The sequence below is a fragment of the Convolutriloba macropyga genome, chromosome 7, assembly GCF_964194025.1.
Source record: "Convolutriloba macropyga chromosome 7, txConMacr16.3, whole genome shotgun sequence".
In the NCBI taxonomy this organism is placed as follows: domain Eukaryota; kingdom Metazoa; phylum Xenacoelomorpha; order Acoela; family Convolutidae; genus Convolutriloba; species Convolutriloba macropyga.
The window spans coordinates 32,038,391-32,058,415 of NC_134474.1; the positions used below are offsets into that span (position 1 = coordinate 32,038,391).

Here is a 20,025-nt window from a genome sequence, read left to right on the forward strand (position 1 = left end):
CATCCCTTCTGTTAAGTAGTAGGCTATTGAACGGAAGGGTATAAAATTCCTTTGCTAAATCCCGGGTTGATCATTGCGAATGGTTCTATGAAACTAAACACTCATAGAAAAAATAATTTCTTGAACAAGATATCTAATTGAATAATGGTTCCTTTTAAAGCTCTAAAAAAGCTTTTCAGAGGTTAAAAACTTCTTACTGACAAGATTTCAAGAAACTTAAAAACCAATTTTATCAATCTTCTCAATATTTTTTTCATATGCTCCCTTAGACAGAAAAAATGAAATAGGGATTGGTTTTCTTACTTGTCGGGTTATTGACAATTAAAGTTGTTTTTAATTACATGCCTTTCTCCATCTACAGACAAAACTCTTCAAAAACTAATTTTGCAAAAAAGCGTTCTTAATGTTTTGTTTTTTTTTTTCAAATGGAAAGAGCTCTTCAAATGGTAATAATTTCTTCGCTCATTTTCATAAAGAAAAATTTTAATTAAGCCATTGAAACAATTCTATACCAGGAAAAACATAGAAAAGAACTATTGGATCTTCAGATAATGACCTGAGGGTCACTACATGAATTGAAATTTAAAACAAATTTCAAACCAGTTTGACCCGATTTGGACCATTCTTAAAAGATATTTGCATACATAAGCAAGATTTTTCAGCGCAAAGAAAAGAGGAATGTTTACATGATATTTGATCAGAAACACTATTTGTTGGAATCTATCGGCCGCCTCTTTTTAAATCAGAAATCAGCATGGGGAACTCTATGTGGACAAATGTCTATACATGAAGTGTCGTGTGCAGCAGCATACATTTTCTCAGATTGTTTTCATAAACAAAAACTTTCTGAGAAAATGTATGTTGGTGCACAAAATACTTCATGTATAAAACTTTGTCCAAGAAAACATGTTTTCCATAAAAGTGTAGTTTTAACGAACAATTCCCGATGGACAACCCGGGAAGTAGCAGAGAAAATTTATACTCTTCCGCTCAATAACCTATAGCTTAACAAAAAAGATAATCATTGCTGCAGTACGCTCGCATTCAGGGTAAAAAAATTATTTAAAAATACTATATTCCTCTATGCTGATGAGGGTCTCTCATATAATTCGTCAGGATAGATTTTCACGAAACAGAAAGTCAAAAAGTATATACAGTTATGTAAGTTTTTTGATGGAGTGCTACCTGGGAAAGAAATCATAAAACCAAGGATTCTATCAATATCGTCGCACATCATTCATTCTTGTATTTCTCATTCTAATTTCGATTGCGGAGATGATATTACAGTCTTATACGGGCTGCTTCGACAACGAGAGCATCACAGCTATATTCGATAAGAAAATAGAGGAAGTGACGGTAGGTCATTTAACTTGGAGGTTGCATGCGATTGTTGTGTTGGATTGGATAAATTGGGTCTTATTAGTAATTGTTACTGTTGTTGTGTTTGTACTGTATTATAAAATCACTAAAACGGAGGCTGAAGATGAGCGAGAAGGGCCAGAGTTCCGTTTGGACGAGTCGGTGTATGATCAGTTTTCAGAAAAGAAACCACGTTAGAGAATGATAGAGAGAAAAAATAGTGTTATAGAATTGAAAATGCTTCCGCTTCAAAGCCATTAAATTAAATTCAAATTTGGTAATTTTACCAAAAATTGCTGCTATATATCTGCTAACTATTGATTTATGTATCCAAAAACCATGTATGGCTCAAGAAGGATACACTCGTGAGCAGCGGTATGTGCCCCTCTTGTCGTACGATTTTTGTAAATACATCTTTTCTGTAAAAAAAAACGCCACCTGCAAATATTTGGTAGCAAAATTGCATGCATGTTCGTACACACAACCCAAGCCCAACATGTTGAAGATTTACTTACATTTAAAGTGAGCGAGCGGTCACATCAACAAAAAAAGTTTTTCGAAAACAATTAAAAGTTACAAAAAAACCCAATAGAAATGCAGCCCAGCGTGTTTTATGTTCAGTTCGGTTTTTGAAAACTCAGCAATTGGAAAAAAAAACAATTTACAGTTCCACGGAAGCACTGGCAACAATAGAAACAACTGACACAAAACATTTAAGTAATTCCATAACGCTAACAAATGATTCCGTGCTGAGAAGGTCCGATGCCTCCATCTGAAGTTTCAGCATTAAGAGACCTTTTACCAAAAAAATTCAATCCAACTTTTTTGCAGAAAATCGGTGACAGAAAATAAATATTATTTGATTCGAAATTTGAAAGTTGACAAAACACGATTAATCGAAAGAAACAATAACCCAGTAAAAAACAGAATTTCCGTAGAAAGTAGGACAAGCAACTTTTCTCACCTACCTTTTTCGCTCTCTTCCAAAAGAAGGGACGATCCCAATAAGCGCTCTCTGTTTTCTCCGCTCTATACATTTGATCACTGAAATAACTTTTTCAAACTTTATTCACTCCTTAAACTTTCGCTTTCTTTGATCGATCTCTTATTTAAAAACGTAGTCGGAGCAATTCCGAAAACTACTCGAAAATGGCTTCACCAATCAAAGTTGTGTCGATTAATTAGTTTCTGATTGCAGTGAGCGTCAAGGAAGAAAAATTACTATCTTAATTGAAATAAAAGAAAACTTAACTAACAAGTAACTTAAACAAGAAAAAAACAAAGATTCAATTACGTTTTCTATTTAAACAAGCACAAATACAAAAAGAAAATCGATTTTTTCAAGCAATTGATACAACTTCAGTGCTCACAACAATTGAGAACATGTCCAGATAGGCACAAAAAGATCTCCAATTTTGAAACCAGTCGGAAAAAGATAAACGAATTTAGATGGAAATCTCGACAATTATTTGCATATTTTCCCAGAAAAATTGCTGCTAGCAAATAAACTGTTTCTAATTGTAATAGAAATTGCCCACTTGGATTAGGCTTCAGTTCAGTTACAAGAAAAAACCATAACATGCAATAATGGCAAAAAAACTTCTAAAACAGCGGATTTTATTGAAAAACGTTCTAATTGGTTTAAAATTCCAATTATAGCAAAAAGTTCAGCATTTATTTGCAACAAACTAAAAGTTATAACTTTAATCTAAAATAACCTTACAGAAGACATAAAAACTTCAAAAAACAAAACAACAGCTTGAAAAAACCGCAAGTGAACAAAAAAAGCTGCTCGCTTAGAGAAAATTTTTTCACACCTTCATTTCTCGCTCTCTTTCAAAAGAAAGCATGAACAAAAGTGGCTCTCTCTTTATTTCCACGTTTCCAGTTCGTTCAACAGAACAACTTTTTCAAACTTTATTCACTCCCTGAAGATCCAGTTTTCTTGCTCGCCCACTTATCGAAAACATAGCCGGAAGTAATCCGGAAAAGACTCGAAGATACTTGCGCCAAAAAGTACTATTTCACATTTCTAGTGCCTGATTGCGGTGAGCACCAAAAAAGAGAAGGCTATCTTACTTTAATTTAAAAAAAAAATAACTAAATACTGTTTTAAAACAAACAAAACCTAAAACTCTTTTAACTTTTCAATTTGTACGAGGGAAAACAATATTTGAAGTAATGGAGGCAATTCATTTGCCAACACAAATACAGAAAAGCCGGAAACAAAACAAAACCACTCAAATTTTGAATGAAAAACGACAAAACAATAATAAATTAGAAAAATTTATCAATTTTTTGCAAATTTTTTGTCAAAATTCAAAGGAAGAAATTGACTGGTTCTTCAGAAACCGTGTTTCATTTGTTGTTTGACTAGTAAAAAGCAATACAGTACAATAAGAGACCACAAATAGCTTAAATAGCCTTGAAATGTGATATTTAATTGGAAAAGCTTCAAGTTAGCGTAAAACGCCCTTCATTTACTACAAACCTTCGAAATGCTATCAAAACAACATTAAAACTGCAACTTTTGTCTGAATTAAGCTCTTCAACAACATATAAGTTTTAAAATAAAATGCTGGGAAAAGCTGAACGTGAACAAAACAATTTGCGAACGTGAACGATAATTTTTTCACACAACTCACTGGACTTTCAGTTTTCCTGCTCGCTCATTTATAAAAAAAACAGAAAATCATTGCGCCTCTTCGAGTCGCAAAAAGCAAAAAACAGACTGTGGTAACAACACTAAAACAACATGTAGATATAAATATTAGAAGTTGTTTCAAAACAAAAATGCGGGGCTTTTACCAGAACAGAAATCATTGACAAAAAACAATAAATCACGCTTTTGAGCCTAATACTTGAACTAAAGCCGAACAATTCTAAAAAGAAAATGTGCTGACGAATAAAAAGCCATCAACTGAAAAAAGTTATGCCATAAGTTTTTAAGTTTTAAATGCCAAAGGCATTTTGAGATCACGAAAATTAATTTGTGTTTTTGAAAATATGTTTCAAAGTTTTGTTGTTATAACACAAATAAAGACAAATAAAATACAAAATTTCATTTTGCTAAAAACCACATCAAAAATTTGATTTTGAAAACCCTGTTTTTTTCATATATTTGGTTTGGACTCTACCAGTAATGCTACCAGTAACGTTATCAAATAGAAGTAACGTTGCCACGGTTTGAGCCTTAATGACACTGTCGCTGAATAATGAACGCATGCTTTTTGAATTAATAATAACAAAACTAGCAACATTTACCCATAACCCCTGTACCTTCATTTTCTATTCAATTTTTGTTCACTTTGTTAGGGGTGTTTATGCCTACTTTATAATATTTACCTCCACTTTTTAAATATCCGAGAGGGAAAAATTGTTTATACCCACAATACCTAATAACTCGACGTCAATTCTAAGTTTTTTATTCATCACTTGAAACTAAGGAATGAACAAATATATCGAAAGTAGCGCCAATAAAGAAGAAAATGTAAATCTCTGCTGCAAATATCTAATGCATTTCTGCTGCTAATACTTGAGTCTTCCGTCAAAAAACGTAGCAGCCACTAATTAGTTCTGGCCACTGGTTACACCTCATAACAACAAACAAGAAAAATTTTTTGAAGAACCAGTATTAAAAAAAGGATTACAATTAACATACAATACGCAACATAAACCAGCGGTGTCAAAAACTAATGTGAACATTTTGCCTATCCACTGTCTACAGGGTTGAGGGTTATAGACAAAAATAACGTGGAAAAGTTATGGAAAAAGTGATATTTCAATATTTTACACCGCGTTTAATTCTCTGCTTATTAAAGATAAAATCAGTGGAACTTAACAGCTCAATTTGATTAGAATGTTAAAGAAAAATGGAGTTAAAGGACTTTCCACTTCCACTTGGACTGCAGTTCCAGTTCTATATCTTTGTCTTCATCCACTGCGCTGCAAGTTTTTCAAGAAAAAATTGCCCAAATTTCTGTCTTCTTCCACCGGAATTTTGCAAAGAAGTTAAACTCTTTAACTAAACCAGGTTAAATAAGAGAGGAAATTTTAGTTTTTCATACTGCACTTTTCTAAAAGCAAGGTTTTTTACAACGTTTTTCAATTCAGAGGAAAATGGTAATAAAGCAGTCTTTTTACAATACTTTTCAATTCAGGGCAAAAAAGTAGTAAGAGTGAATTAAAAACTGCAGTTCGTGTGGAAGTTTTCAGTTTTCTACTATTACTCATTTTTCTCTTCTTTTGGGTGTAAAATGGCCTATTCCACTATAATCTCTCCTAGATTAGGGTTGAACACTCTGCGTGGGTTATCTATCTCTATCTATCACTTTCTATCTTTCTCGAAATTTAGTCTCCAAAATGTTCAAGTGGTCGACTTATCTGGCCATTTTCTTCCTCTATCCACAAGTAATAGTTCAAGCTATTGGCTACTATTACACCAAGGCCTATATTGGACGGTTGTACATTGACAAAGGAATCAACTCGCTCCACTCTTTTCTATTTAGTTCGTATAAGTCTTTCGTAATTACTTAAGCAATACAACTTTGCAGCATTTTTGTAATAGAAAAAAAATTCCGGCGAAGTTTTGAATGTTTGTCCACACAATATTGATAAAAAAGACCCATTAATTTATTTCAAATTCTCCTTTATTATAGACCAGCGGATTACAGTTATGGAAAATTGAGCCATATTTTTACTAATTTTTCAGTCGTTTCCATAAAGGGTTTTTAGAACCAGCTCGTGAACAAGTCTGACCATATAAAATGGCCTAAACTGAGAGAGTTTTGGCAGTGGATTTACAGAGCATAAAAAAGTGATTCTACCTTCTTTAATTTTAAAGTGCTTTTTTCAGAGCAAAAATTTATGGAACACACTTAAATGTTTAATCGATGATTAAATCCTCAAACATCCCATCCCCCATAATTGAGGTCAATTTACGTAATCAAGGTTGATTTCGACAAAATTTCTTTAAAAGTTAATTTGCAATAAACACAAATATAGAGCTTTTTGGATTAGGAGCAAAATTTGGCTATCTAAATTTTGAAATAAATAATGAAAGGAAAGCGACTTCTATTCGTACAAACGCTGAGTCGTTAAAAATTGGCGAACACTGGAATGAATTCTCGGAGTTGCAAGGTGACATAGAAGAACTACGATATCGGCTTGGGAACACAAATTTTTTGGCCTAAACAACTCAATATATGTGGTGAATATGCTGTTTTCTTGTTTTTGCCATCAATTTCTCTCAAAAAAGGTCTCCAAAACCCTTCAGCTAATTTTAGGGGAATTCGTGAAATCAATTTTTTGTTGTTCTCACAAGTTTTAATTGTTAATATATTAGCTATTATGTCAAACTCCAAGTACAAAATAATCTTGGAAAAAAATCTATAGCAAGGCCCGAAACATTTTTTTTATTGAGGGGGAAATTTCTGGAATTAAGGATCTCACTTTTTAATAAGAAAGTAAGACGGAAATTTCAGAAAATATTTGATTGCACAAATTTCCCCAAAACCATTTTCCAAACGAAAAGTACTCAATTGTTATGAAGTTGTGATATAACATCAAACGGAAACTAACTATTTTATATAGTCTCCGTATGTTGAAATCTAGAGAGAATATGCTTAGAGGGGATATTTTTGAAACAAAAGCAACAGAAACGATTAAACTTATCCCTAAATTACTAAAAATTTATTCTATTCACTGAAGCACAAGTTACTTTGATGCATCAGTTTTGTTAGTTGTATTAGTTTTGAAACAGCTGAGATTTGCTGCATCTTTCCATAAATTGAAGCAATTCTTAATTTGGATGCAGCTTATCGTTCCATAAATTTCCATGATCTTCTGATCTCCATTTGACCCCCACAGATGGACATCCTGAAAGATAAATCAAATGCATATTGAGTTTTTGGAGTTTAACTAGGCAATTTGTGGAGTCTAATTACAAAAATGGTGGAATCTACTTCTTGGGTTACTCAAATTGCGAAGTCTAACTAACTGCTCGAATTGTATTTTTTGCGTGAGAACGAATGTTCACACAAAAATAGGGCTGTTATCAAACGAAAACTTGTGTGAATCAATAGAAAAAATATGAGATTAATCCCGACAAATCGGAACTTTATGATGTAATCGTGCATTTTCCCGTGTATCACTTTTCCCCATAAAAATCGTGGAGTACTACACAAAATTTTTTTATTTCACACGATAAATTTTTTGTATGTTGGTTTCATTTGCTCATTGAGTGTTTTTTTTTTGGTATGAAATAGAAATATCACCTGCACCAATGCATTGAAAGATAAACTCCACATAAAATCCACGGAGTGATTTTACTATAAACAAGGAAGAATGCGAATTTAATTTAATACTGGTCTTCTCTTCAGTGTTGAATGCGGATCTTTTGAAATTCTCAAATGCAATTTTTTTATAGGCAATAGCAGTTATTTTGAGTAGCAATACTGAGTACAGTATAAAAAGAACTGAGAGAGTTTTATGTAAATTAGATCAGCGGTTGATTTCCCAGATGAATGACATTACACAAAGAAAACCCAGACCTAACTGTCAAATGGGTATTTGAATCATCAAGAGTTGGAGGAACCAAACACGTAAAATTTCACTATCTGACAACTCATTCAGAATTTCATAAAAAGTCCCGAATTACTGGATCTCCCATTTTTATGAACATCGATTGAACAATTGTTACAACTTCAGCATTTATTCGGAAGCTCTTCAACGCACCAAGTGAAGAAAACTTTTTCTCGGCCCATTTATTAAGATACGAGTGAAACCGTTGTGATCTTTTGTTGAAAAATGTTCAATTATTTTAAAGCAAACTAATTGTTCCGACCCCATCTGCGGGGGACTATATGCTCAAATGGGTTTTTTTCCCTAACAATCAGTCTCGGCCAATCGAGAGAGTTGCCATTGGCATCACTAGAAAGCCCGTCCAGCCTAGAGTGTGAAAAAAAAATCCAATTTTTCTCTTTTTTGTGGACTCATCGAGTTTTAAATTTTGTTTGTACTTTTTGCACTTATTTTGTTCACAATTCTGGCCTTTTTTAATATAATTTCGGATAATTTTTTCTCAAATTATGTTTTTAATTTTAAATTTTCCGTTTTTAATGATCTTTGAAGCAACATCGAGTGTTTTGGTCTCATCGCAATCTTTAGATGCGTTTGGATTTGGATGTATATTTGTTGGTTTTACAGCCATTTTTGTTTCTTGTTTGCAGCCATCTCACCTCTTTTTCGTTTTTCCTCTAGAATTTCCTCAGCGAGTATGCTAAACTCAATGCAATTATGTTAATGGTGAACATGTATGCTCTTTCCTGCAGTGGTATATGGGCAAATATTCTTTTTGTTTACATTGACAATAGAAGTTTGTATTTAAATTTAAACAAATGCCGGTTTTCTTCTTATTGTGATATTATTGAGTCAAAATGCTGGCATGTCTCACAAAGTTCTAATTGAAGGTATAGAAGGATCGGAGTAATTAAATTACGCAGCTGATTACTTTTAAAATAAAGGTTTTATCGAAACCTTAGGTTTTTAAAATTTTTAAACTGTTGTTCATTTTTTGTACTTATTGTTCCGACCCCACTTTTTTTTGTTCAGTCAATTTTGGCCGATCGATATATTCATCGTAGAGAAATGTGAGTGGTATTATTAAAAAGCTCGTCCAGCGTAGAGTTAGGAATTAAAAAGATTTTTGTGAAATTTGCTTTTTCCGAGGAGTTATCGTGGTTTAAAGTTTTGTGTGAACAACCGACATTTGGACAATTTTGTTCACTTTTTAGCTTAATTTTCGTTCAAATTAAGATATTTTTCTACAGAAATATCAAATCAAGATTACAATTCACGCTACTAAATTGAACATTTTTTCATTCCTAAAAGGGAAAAGGCGACCAAAATGCTAGTTTGGGTCTCATGGTTAAGTTTACTATAAAACATAAAACTCAAAATTTCGCTGAGAGCTGTCTTTTTAGAATATTTTTGATTTATTTTTTGTTTTTTAAAGTCACTTATAGACTAGTCAATTTCCATAACGAGATTCTGTTATTGACGAACGTCACTTACCTTCAAATGAAGCCCAATGAACAAAATATTCGTTTTCGAGGAATCGCATTTGTTTTCTTTTGGCTTCTACTCCGACTTTTCGTAATTTTTAATGAAACTTCGAGTTTTTTGTTAAGATTTTACTAAATTCTTGAACTCTTATAGCATAAAAATGTTGACAAAAATTGCGAGAGGCTCCCTAATGAGCATAACTGAAACTATTTAGTGCTTTGAGGGACAGCTATTGGCTAATGAGACATTAAAAAATTTTTTTGAATTTTCTTTGAACATTAACTCCATTGATGTTAAACCTGTTTTTTTTTTAAATTTATGTCATTTTCAGTAAAAAGAGGACCTCCATCTGTTCTACTGCAAAAAAAAAATAAAATCTGGATACCGGTTTTGACTACCAATTATTGGTTCTATGACTTAAATGCAACGAGTTTTCACTTTTTAAAAATATTTTTGGATATTTTTTTCTTATTATTTTGGTTTCCTTTGAAATCTTATAAGATTCTTAAAACACTGATAGTTCTCAATTGCTAACAAAAACCGTTCAAAGGATCATAGAAATTTTTTTTAGAGAAAGGCTTCTGGTTTAAATGACTTAGACAATTTCTTCTAGCACATTTCTATTGAGTTTTTGGTTTTTGCCTGTATTTATTGTTGTTTTCATTCACATAAGACTTACTATGATATCTTATTATTGACTTATGGATGACAAACATCATAGTTTTCTCATCGAGGCATAATTTAGCCTATTTATTGATTTCCTTTGAAATCTATTGAATTTAATGGCGTTGAAAGTACGTGCCTTTCATGAAAATTGTAGGGTTTTGATAAACTTGTTCATATTTGTTGATTTTCTGAAAATCTTTTTTTAACGAAGAAGCATCCCATTGTTGTTAGGAAATAATTGAAGATAGAAAGTTTTTACATTTAAAGTTTACTTTTTAATGGCTTCGTCAATTTTCTCTCTTTTCTCACTCGGATGTTTTTGACTGTTTTTTATTCTTTCTGTAGTCGTAAAACGCAGCGAGGTCTCACAGTCTTCTAATTGAAGATTGAATAAATATTGCTACGCAATGCGGTCAGTATAAAGCAAATAGCTTTAAAAGTTATGATTTATTCGTTTTCAATAAAATTTTTACATTTTACAGTTTTTGTTGTTGTTTTCTAGAATGATGTTTTTTAGCATATTCGCGTAGTAACCGATCCGAATGATTCTCTAATAAAGACCGAGTGAACTAAATTATTCAATCAGTATATTTTTAGCTAAATTAGTACAGATAAAAATTGAATAAAGAGAAACAATGTTTCGATAAAGCTAATGATTTTAATGGCTTCAAAGATGTGTGTTTTTGGAATTTGTTTATCTTTTTAACTTTTTTTGTTAGTTTTTCTACATTTTTAGTTCGTTTGTATGGCTTAGTCAAAAGAAATGCAAGTCCTATCGGTTTCGTACTGACTTTTTGATACGTTATCACGAGTTATTTTGCTAAAGGCTAAGGGTTTTTGAGACGTACGAAGTTATGAAACGTTTTTAAAAATGTTGACTGATTTTTTGATTTTGCCCAATTATTTCTTTTTGTCGACTTTATAACTGGTCCCATTAGAGAAAAGTCATATCTGCCGTGTAATTAACAAAAAGTAAGTTTGTGTAGCTAAGGTTTCATCTGATTGCATTTTGACGTTATTACAACTTAGATATTGAGTTTTTGCCGAGAAATTTTTGTTTTTGCTGATTTTGTTGTTTTTGTTTTATTTTTTTCTCTCGTAGTCTTTTTAATGGCAGATCTCGTGAGCGCTTTAATGAGGCACGGCATTATGTAATTCAATTATTGGCTCGGGTGTGTAAATATTTTTTCAACTCAAAAATTTAATTTTGATTATCTCTTGATTTGGTTGACATTTAAGTCAAAAATGTAGACGAGCTCGGGTCGGAACATCATGTGAGAACGCACATTAACGGGCCGCCTTGTTATTTTTTATTGCCATCGAGTCTCAAAACAGAGTAGTCGCATAGTTCTAGTAGGTCAGAAGAATGTCTTTCTTTCAAAATTTATGGCATTGATGGCTTGTTTTCATTTTCTGTTATTTTGTCAGTGCTTGAGTAGTGCAAAGTCTTATTACTTTCAGTAGTCAAACAAAAGCAACTGAAGTTTATTAATCGCTTGAGATCTTAGCTAATGGAGTTTTTGACTAACCGCCAAATACTAAGAAAAAATATAAATGAAATTTGATTTCTTAGAGTTGTGTCTTGTTGGGTTGTGGTTTTTTGTTGTGTCGCCCTTCAGACTCCTTAAATCAACTTTTTCGAAGCCATAACAGGCAAATCGGACTCGAAAATTTCTAATAACGAAAATTCTTAGCTGCTTCATAACAAAATGCGTGTGCTTTTATTTATCGACTTCAGGTTATGAATGATTCTTTAAGGTCGTTATTGATTCTCAAATTTGAACAAATATTATATAATGAAATTGTGGTTTGGTTTAGTTAGGACATTTTTGTATTTTTTGGCGCAAATGCGGCTCTATGTATTTCGAAAAAAATTTGTTAGTGCAAGGCTTTTTTAGGAACCGAAATCAAGTCTGACATACCACACACGCGTCTGTTCATACAAATATCTAGCATTGGTGACCTCTATTTGAATTTGCACTCTCAATGAGTGCCAAGTGACTCATTTTACTTCGGTGATCTCTTACCAGTCTAGAGAATTTACAATCTAACCGGAAATAACTAATTGTTTCAAATTGAGAACACAATTCGAAGCACTTCTTTAGAATCAGTCTATCTTTCCCCCAGTTTGTAAACAATTTAGACCTACCTGTCTCTACGCAGAATCAAAGCGGAAAAACTACAGAACTAAAATTCATTCTGGTAATAGTAATATTCATCCAGATCAACATTTGTAGTGACAAAAATCAAAAAGAGTTTCAGAGAAATTGTTGTGGCGAAATTGTAACTAAAAGATCAGTTTTACTTTCGTTTTGCTATAAAAATTATCAAAATTTGCAATGGACTTGACCAAAAAAAAAACGATATAATATATTCAGCCATATGATGCGCACTGAATAAATTTTAGACTGGAGCCATTTGACCGGCTTTTTTACAGGAAATATTTCAAAATTTTTGATGACATGTGAAATCTTGCCTCTCTTAAGTTAAAAACACGAAGAAAATTAATCTTTTAAAAATATTGTCAAGAAGAAAGAACTGAAAAACTGTTTCAATAACAAGACAAAGAAAAATTCTTCGTCATACACTATACTTGAAAACAAATTCATTAAAGCAAATGCGCCGCCGACGTTCCATGATGAATCTTTTGTACCGAATTAAACGGGACTTAAAACCAAAACATTGAGTGAATGAAGTAATTCGCACGTGATTGAAAGCAATTTTTTAATCAAAAATCTCTTATTGTAAAAGATTTTTTATTGTACCTTAAAACCAGAGTTTGGATCTTTTCCGTTTGTGCCCCCCCAGTACGTTATGCGCCCCCCAGTTACAGAGCACGTGCCATTACATAGTAAGTCACTATGTAAAAATATTGTACGTGCGTCTGGGGGTGCAAATAATATGCGCCCACTAAGCTGGGGGGCACAAACGGAAAAGATCCCAGAGTTCTTGTGGTCATCGGATACAATCAAAATCTAATTCAGAGAATCTATTTCCCAAATAATTCGAATTTTTTCCCCTCATTCTAACAGAGATATAAAGCTCGCTCATCAAAACTACAGTTCTTTTTTCTGTGGTAATTGCTGCCTCGACTATCGACTCCTAGTTTTGACTTCCAATTGATTTAAAAATCAAAAAATTTCTCACACCGAACTCCAATTGTAATTCAGTACTGAGCAATTGTAAATGCAAATCTCCCATGTATCACATTTTACTCGCTTTCACGCTTGAAATTTGCTTCTCTCAAGCCCAGATTAACGGCACAAAAGTCAGCCTTCCAACAGTCGTGGTGGCGCAGTAAGGAGAACAAGCGTTGTAGGGTGAGAGAGAACGTGGGTTCGTGCACCGTGCGTAACTTTATTTTTGCATTGGCCCAAGTCTGACCATTGTAAAATCAGGCTGAACGCAAGTCTGACCAGTCAAAAAAGTGACATGAATCAGTCTGTGATTCAGTAATGGTCAGAAATTGCATTTATACTGACCCAGTACTGAAACACACTTGGAGTTAGGTACGGGATGTACTGAAAACTAAATTATAATGTTTCGTTGATTCGTTGAAACTTGTATTAAACCATCCCTCAGCTTCGGTTAGTAGAAACTTATACTAAACCAATACTAAACTTAGGTTATCAAACACTCAATCTTTGATTCTGAGTTATGTATTTTTTATATTATAATATTGTTCCCCAAACAAATTATGTTTGTGTCCAATTGTGTGACAATCCCTCGCATCTAAAGACTAAATTTTTGAGGATGTTTCCTAAAAGAAACATGAGCCAAAGTTGAATTGTAAGGGCTATAAAACTGAAAAGAGTGATTGCCAAAACCAGGCCTGACCCTGACCGCCACAATGATATCCGACTACATCAACCTGTTCATGTTTATAATGACCCCAGTCATCTGTTTCATACTCAACAAGCAATTCAGAACCGAAGTCAGGTTACTCTGGAGCAAGAACATTATCTGTACCAGATATGTGTGGAAATTGTGCTGCTGTGTAAACAGATCGGAACATCCAGAGGAGAATATAAATTTGGCAGTTGACGAACGTAGTACGGTCAATGATGACTGATGGTTTAGAAACTAGTCATTGCTCAGGTTCAGGTCCTCATTTAAAATCGCGAATGATCAGACCGCTCCAGGCTGAGATGTTTGTATGTTTACACCCACTCGAGACCACAATGAACTTTGATCAGAATTTCCTCGTGCAAAATTAGTATTATCACACTTTGGCTTGTTAAAAATCAGATGATCAGATCCAAGCTCGCTCATAGAAGCTTATTATCGTCCGTCTAAATTTGAACGCACCCACCTCACAGCCCTGTGGTTCGTTTTAGTGGTCTCATCACGAGAAATTTTAATTGAGGACCTCAGCCTGGATCCCGGGTCGAGGTTTATGGCGGTGAATTTTCGTAAGAAACGCGGTGAAATGCGGTGAAAAAAATAATTTTCACCGCGTATTTCTTACATCTTTTTGCGGTGAATGCGGTGAATCGCGGTGAATTATTTATTTTCACCGCGTAATCAGTATTCTTACAAAAAAGAATAGTCCCCACACGGGTGCGAACATCTGACCTTCTTCATGCCTTCCACTGCTTAGTCCACTGCGCCAACATTCACTTACTTCTTTGAAATTTATTGTGAACTTAAATCAGATTGAGTAAACTTTGGAAATCCTATGCGGTGAATTTTTGTAAGAAATGCGGTGAATTTCGCGGTGAATTTTTGTAAGAAATGCGGTGAAATGTGGTGAATTATTTTTTTTCACCGCATTCACCGCTTTAACCGCATTTCTTACATTATTTTGCCACAAAAGTTGATGCGGTGAATTTTTGTAAGAAATGCGGTAAATTTTGTGGTGAATTTTTGTAAGAAATGCGTTGAAATGCGGTGAAATATTTATTTTCACCGCATTCACCGCAATCACCGCATTTCTTACAAAAATTCACCGCATTCACCGCATTTCTTACAAAAAAATACCCTAAAACCTCGACCCGGGCAGTGTCTTCAAATATTAATTCAACGTGCCTTTGTACCATAGTACATGACAAATACAAGCGTTATAAAGAAGAAGAGCCCATTTTACATTGTATTGGTATACAAAAGTGTGAATCAATTTCAAAATTCAGTGAATGTACACAAAAGCTTGGTATCAGTGTTGTGCCATTGACCGCAAAAATATTAGAATTGCTGATGAATTTGATGAAATCACCCAAGATTAATGATATCTCTAATCTCGTACAGCTATTTATTATTTAAAAATCTAAGTTAAAAAATAACAATTTGCATTTGGCAATTCCCAACCATCAACAGTGCAAAAAAAAACAAAACACAGCAGAACCTGAAAAAAAATCCTATCGAAAAAAACACTTGCTCTATAAAGGTCAAACCCTGAAAGACTTATCGACGTTCAAAATAATCGTTTGCCAAAAAGAGAAAAACATGAAGGACAAAAAACAAAACACAAAAAACGTATCAGAAAGGTGTGGAGGGGCATAGTTAAACGAACACAAAATCGTATTTTAAAATACTTCAGACCTTTTACAGTTGAAGTTGGAAAATAGCTTACAATGTTTCCTAATTCGCGCTCAAGAGTAATAAAATGAACAGCAATGCAATTGAAAAACAACAAAAGAAGTCTACAAAATCACCTAGAACATTAATTATCTATCTGTTACTGGACTACTTGAGAAGACATGAAAGTTGAAAAAAACACTGGAAATTATTCTTCAACAAAAATTACGAAAATACATGGTGTCAATCCAAACAGATCATATGAAGTCTGTATCTACATTATCGTTGAACTTAACACAATTTCAGCGAGACCTCACCTCCTTGAATTTAAGGGACAAGTGTGGAAAAGTGAAAAACTCAAAAAAGACTCTAAAAATTCGAAGAGCTTTTAGGAGAATTTTGTTGATAATTATCAGCAGAATTAGCTAAAAATCCGATTTCAGTACAGTTTTCAGGAAAAAAAGCGTAAATATCAAACAGTAACCCTGAAATTTGGAAAAACGCGCGATGTAAAAAAATTAGCAATCATTTTTTTAACTTAACAGAATTAATTAAATGTCATCAGGTGGCATCTTTTATCTGATTTTCACAAAAAATTTGAACCTCAATGACACGCCAATAATTTGAAAAATCAAATCAACTACAAAGATTTGAAAAAGTCAACCCAACTCTAAAGATTTGAAAGAAAAAACCCAACTACATCTACAAATACAACCCAAAATCAACTACAACTACAAGATGCAGCAAGAAACAACTTCAACTCCAGCTGCAAAGAGGCCCAAGCCAAGCGACACCCCGTTCATGAAGGCCCTCTCCGCTATCCAAAGCGCGCGTCCGGAAGATTTGCCTTCTACCTATAGCAAGAAGTACGCTAAGGACAATAGCTCTGTGACAGTTGGTGTAGGGCTGGACAAGAACCTGGACGAGGTGAAGGCAGCAATCAACAAAACCTACACGGCGAAGATAAGCCTATTGCGAATCAGAAGCCGAGCAACCAAGCACCAAAACGGCTACTGAGAGACTTCACAAGATGTGAGACCGCGAAGACCCTTCTGATCGACCGCGGCCTGATGATCTGGCTCACCCATCACCGATGTGGGAAATCAAGACAAGCCCTGCCCTCTTCTCCTCCCCCTCCAAGACGTGATGTGGTGATCAAGTGCTATTGGTGCCAAGGCTTCGGTCACAAGGCGAACGCATGCACCCAAGAAGCTAGATGCATCAGATGTGGAGGCAATCACAATCTAGCCAAAAGCACTGTCCCCGAGCTAAACCCAAGTGCGCCAACTGCAATGGAGACCACGCTGCAAGCTACGGGGGCAGCAGAAAATACCAGGAAGAACTGTCAGCAAACCGGCTCATCACAGTGAGAGTCCTCCCTGAAATCCTCGCAACCGCCACCAAAATTGTAGCCGATGCCGTGATTCATGCCAAGACCACCCGGTACTCTAACTTTGACCGCAACGAGTTCCGCCAGGAATGCAAAGACAGACAATACCACCCCTATTCCAATCTACTCCGCAAGCTCCTCAAAGTGCGTCCTGAAACCAACTAGCAAGAGAATATAAACTACGACACAACACCCACTGATTTAGACTCCAACTACTGCCCCCAACGACAACAACTACTGCAACTGAATTCACAACTGTGACAGAGGGACTTACGAGAGCTGGGAACCCACAGCTCAAGAAGTTCCAGCTCAGATGAACGAAGCACACATCATCATCATCATCATCATCATCATCATCATCATCATCATCATCATCATCATCATCATCATCATCATCATCATCATCATCATCATCATCATCATCAACACCCTAATAATTTGAAAAATACTCATATTGAAATGTTCCACTCATTAAGGGTTTTGTGATGACACCAATAGCGAAACCCAAATAAAAGTATTTCATTTGGAAAATTGATCGAAGAAAGACTTTCTTTAAGAGTTTTTTTTCCAAACCAACGGATGACTAAAAAATCAAAGCAGTTGTGGACAACCATTGAAGAACATTTCAAGATATTTTAATCAATGAGAAAGCTTGTCTTGGGTTTGCCTAGACTTAATTTTTGAAAACAATTCTTCCAACTGGAAAAGTAGAAGCCAAATTGCCGCATTGAAGAAATAAATCTTCCGAAAATCTGAGTTTTCCTCACGCAACGAATTAGAAGGGCGGCGTGATAAAACTTTACCCCTAAACCCTTTTTTATTTGGCATCTTTGCAGATTGGGCGTCAATACACTCATTAGTCAAACTTGCTTTTGAATTTTGACTACAAAAATTGGAGTATAGACATCATTTGGAGACGGTTGAAGGTTACAATTGAAATTCTGTGGATTTGTAAAAATAACGGAGAAGACGTCGTAGGATCATTTGTATTTTAATGTCCCGATAAGTTCAATTCTGGTGAAATACTCGCTAAATAGGTGCCGGGTGAATAAGGTTGAAAAAACTGATTCAGGACGAGCAAGTTTTAAAAAAGAAATGATCCGACGATTTGACCAATTCACAGGTGGTTAAAGAATCCTAAGTCAAGGTTGATCAGGGACAGGAGACTGTTTTTTACAATAGTTTACGATAGTCTGATGATAGGACGTTCCGAATGCACTTTAGTCTGACCAAAGAACGTCTCGACTGCAAAATAGTCTGATCAGAGGACGTTTCGAACGCATTTTAGTCTGAAGAGAGGACGTTTCGAACGCACGATAGTCTGATTAGGGGACGTTTTGAGATCTAAAATAAGTAAAATAGGTTAAAAATCCAAAACCGTCGGAAAAAATTTACAGTTGAACGAACGAACAACTTTTGAGGAGTCAGTCAGGCATTGTTTCATTAAATGAAACAATACATAATTGACAGCTAAATTAATAGAAATCAGTGGCTGTAAACAGCAATTTTTTTGCTATTTTTGATCTTAAATTTGTAAAAAAAATATTTTTGGAACCAAGATTCAGGTTCTCTAAACAGGTCGCTTGTAAAAAACCAGTTCTACTATTATTTAGAATCTGTTATCTTTGTTGTATAATAATGAATGCTGAAAATCACTCCCCTACATGATGACTTAAAGACTTTAGATATTTTAAACCAGCAAGCGCTGCTTCTAATTAATAAAGATTTTCTGAGATCAGAAATAAGAGGTACAAAATTTTAATAACATCGAGTATTGACAAAAATATTTAACCATAGTACTTTCAAATTATCGAATTCATACATTCAAACTGTTGTAAAAATTTGGTCGGACTACGACTTTCTTATAAATTTTATGACTATAACTTTTCCATAATGCGAGTTCTTTGAATACAACTTTTTCTTAAATGGAAGTTCTATGATTAAAACTTTTCAATAAATGGAAGTTTTATGGTTACTACTTTTTATTCGCTAGCCCTCGTGAGCTTCTTAAACAACAAGGGAAAACAATTATGATTGTTTTTCTTTCAGAGTAAGAAAAAAATGAGGCTCTTTTTCCAAGGCATGATACAACTAAAATCTAAGGTCCCGGATAGGACTTGGATATTAAAGCACATCAAAAAATTAAAGAGAAAAAGCGCATTTAATACATAACACACGGGGAAGTCCCTGTACGGGCACAAAGAGAAGGACATTTATCAAAAAACGACTTCAAAAAAAAAACATTTTATCCACCAAAAATAAACGAAAAGCGCCAAACAAAAAAACAATCCGTTCTTGCCTTGCAATTTTTATGGATAGGAGGCACTACCAACACAGTATGGATAAGATTAAACATTTCCTTGTCCTACGTAGGCCCCATTATTTTTTTAAAACACGATTGACTTTTTAAGAAACATTTGACGAAATCACCAAACTTGACGTTGAATATTACTTATGGGAAAATTTCTCAATCCATGGTCAACATTGGACTAAAGCACGCTTGTTATTTCATTTTGAGCGGCCTAGATATATTATTAAAGAAAAAAGACTAAATTTTACATAAGAACAATCGAAAATTTCGCTTTTCCCACATACATCTGCTTTCTCTGCCAATTTTTAACACGTTGAAGCAATAGAAAATCTCGGGTTATTTTACCGTCCTCATAGATAGGGGGCACTACAAAAAAGAATGGGTAACCTTGAACATCTCCTTGTCCCAGTATTAGTAGGCCCTACTATATTTTTTTAAAATACGGTTGACTTTTTGAGAAACATTTGACGGAATCGCAAAAGTTTAAACCTAATCAGTCAAACCTGATTTTGAAATTTGACTTCAAAAAGTGGAATTTGCACATCATGTGAAGACGGTTAAAAACTACAAATAAAATTCTTTGGACTGAAAAGAAATGAAGGAAAAGACATCGTAGGATCAAACCTTTTTTAATGTCCCGATCAGTACAATTCTGGTGAAATATTCGCTAAATACGCGCCGGGTGAATCAGATTAAAAAACTGATTCAGGACGAGCAATTT

The 20,025-nt window shown here is 34.2% G+C and overlaps 1 protein-coding gene across 1 annotated transcript; it reads left to right on the top strand.

The window, feature by feature from the left end:
* Positions 1-1,230: 1,230 nt before the first annotated feature.
* On the top strand, positions 1,231-14,193 carry LOC142343015 (uncharacterized). Its single transcript, XM_075394699.1, has 3 exons — positions 1,231-1,552; positions 5,714-5,866; positions 13,920-14,193. The coding sequence occupies exons 1-3, from the start codon at positions 1,276-1,278 to the stop codon at positions 14,159-14,161; spliced, it is 672 nt and encodes a 223-aa protein (XP_075250814.1). The 5' UTR covers positions 1,231-1,275; the 3' UTR covers positions 14,162-14,193.
* The last annotated feature ends 5,832 nt before the right edge of the window (positions 14,194-20,025 follow it).

What these genes read in the sequence shown, in the direction of transcription:
- LOC142343015 (XM_075394699.1), top strand. Translation starts at nt 1,276, where the DNA reads ATGATATTACAGTCTTATACGGGCTGCTTCGACAACGAGAGCATCACA. An exon ending in GTTTTCAGAAAAGAAACCAC is followed by an intron (nt 1,553 to 5,713) that starts GTTAGAGAATGA and finishes CTCGAAATTTAG; the next exon opens with TCTCCAAAATGTTCAAGTGG. An exon ending in GCTCCACTCTTTTCTATTTA is followed by an intron (nt 5,867 to 13,919) that starts GTTCGTATAAGT and finishes TGCCAAAACCAG; the next exon opens with GCCTGACCCTGACCGCCACA.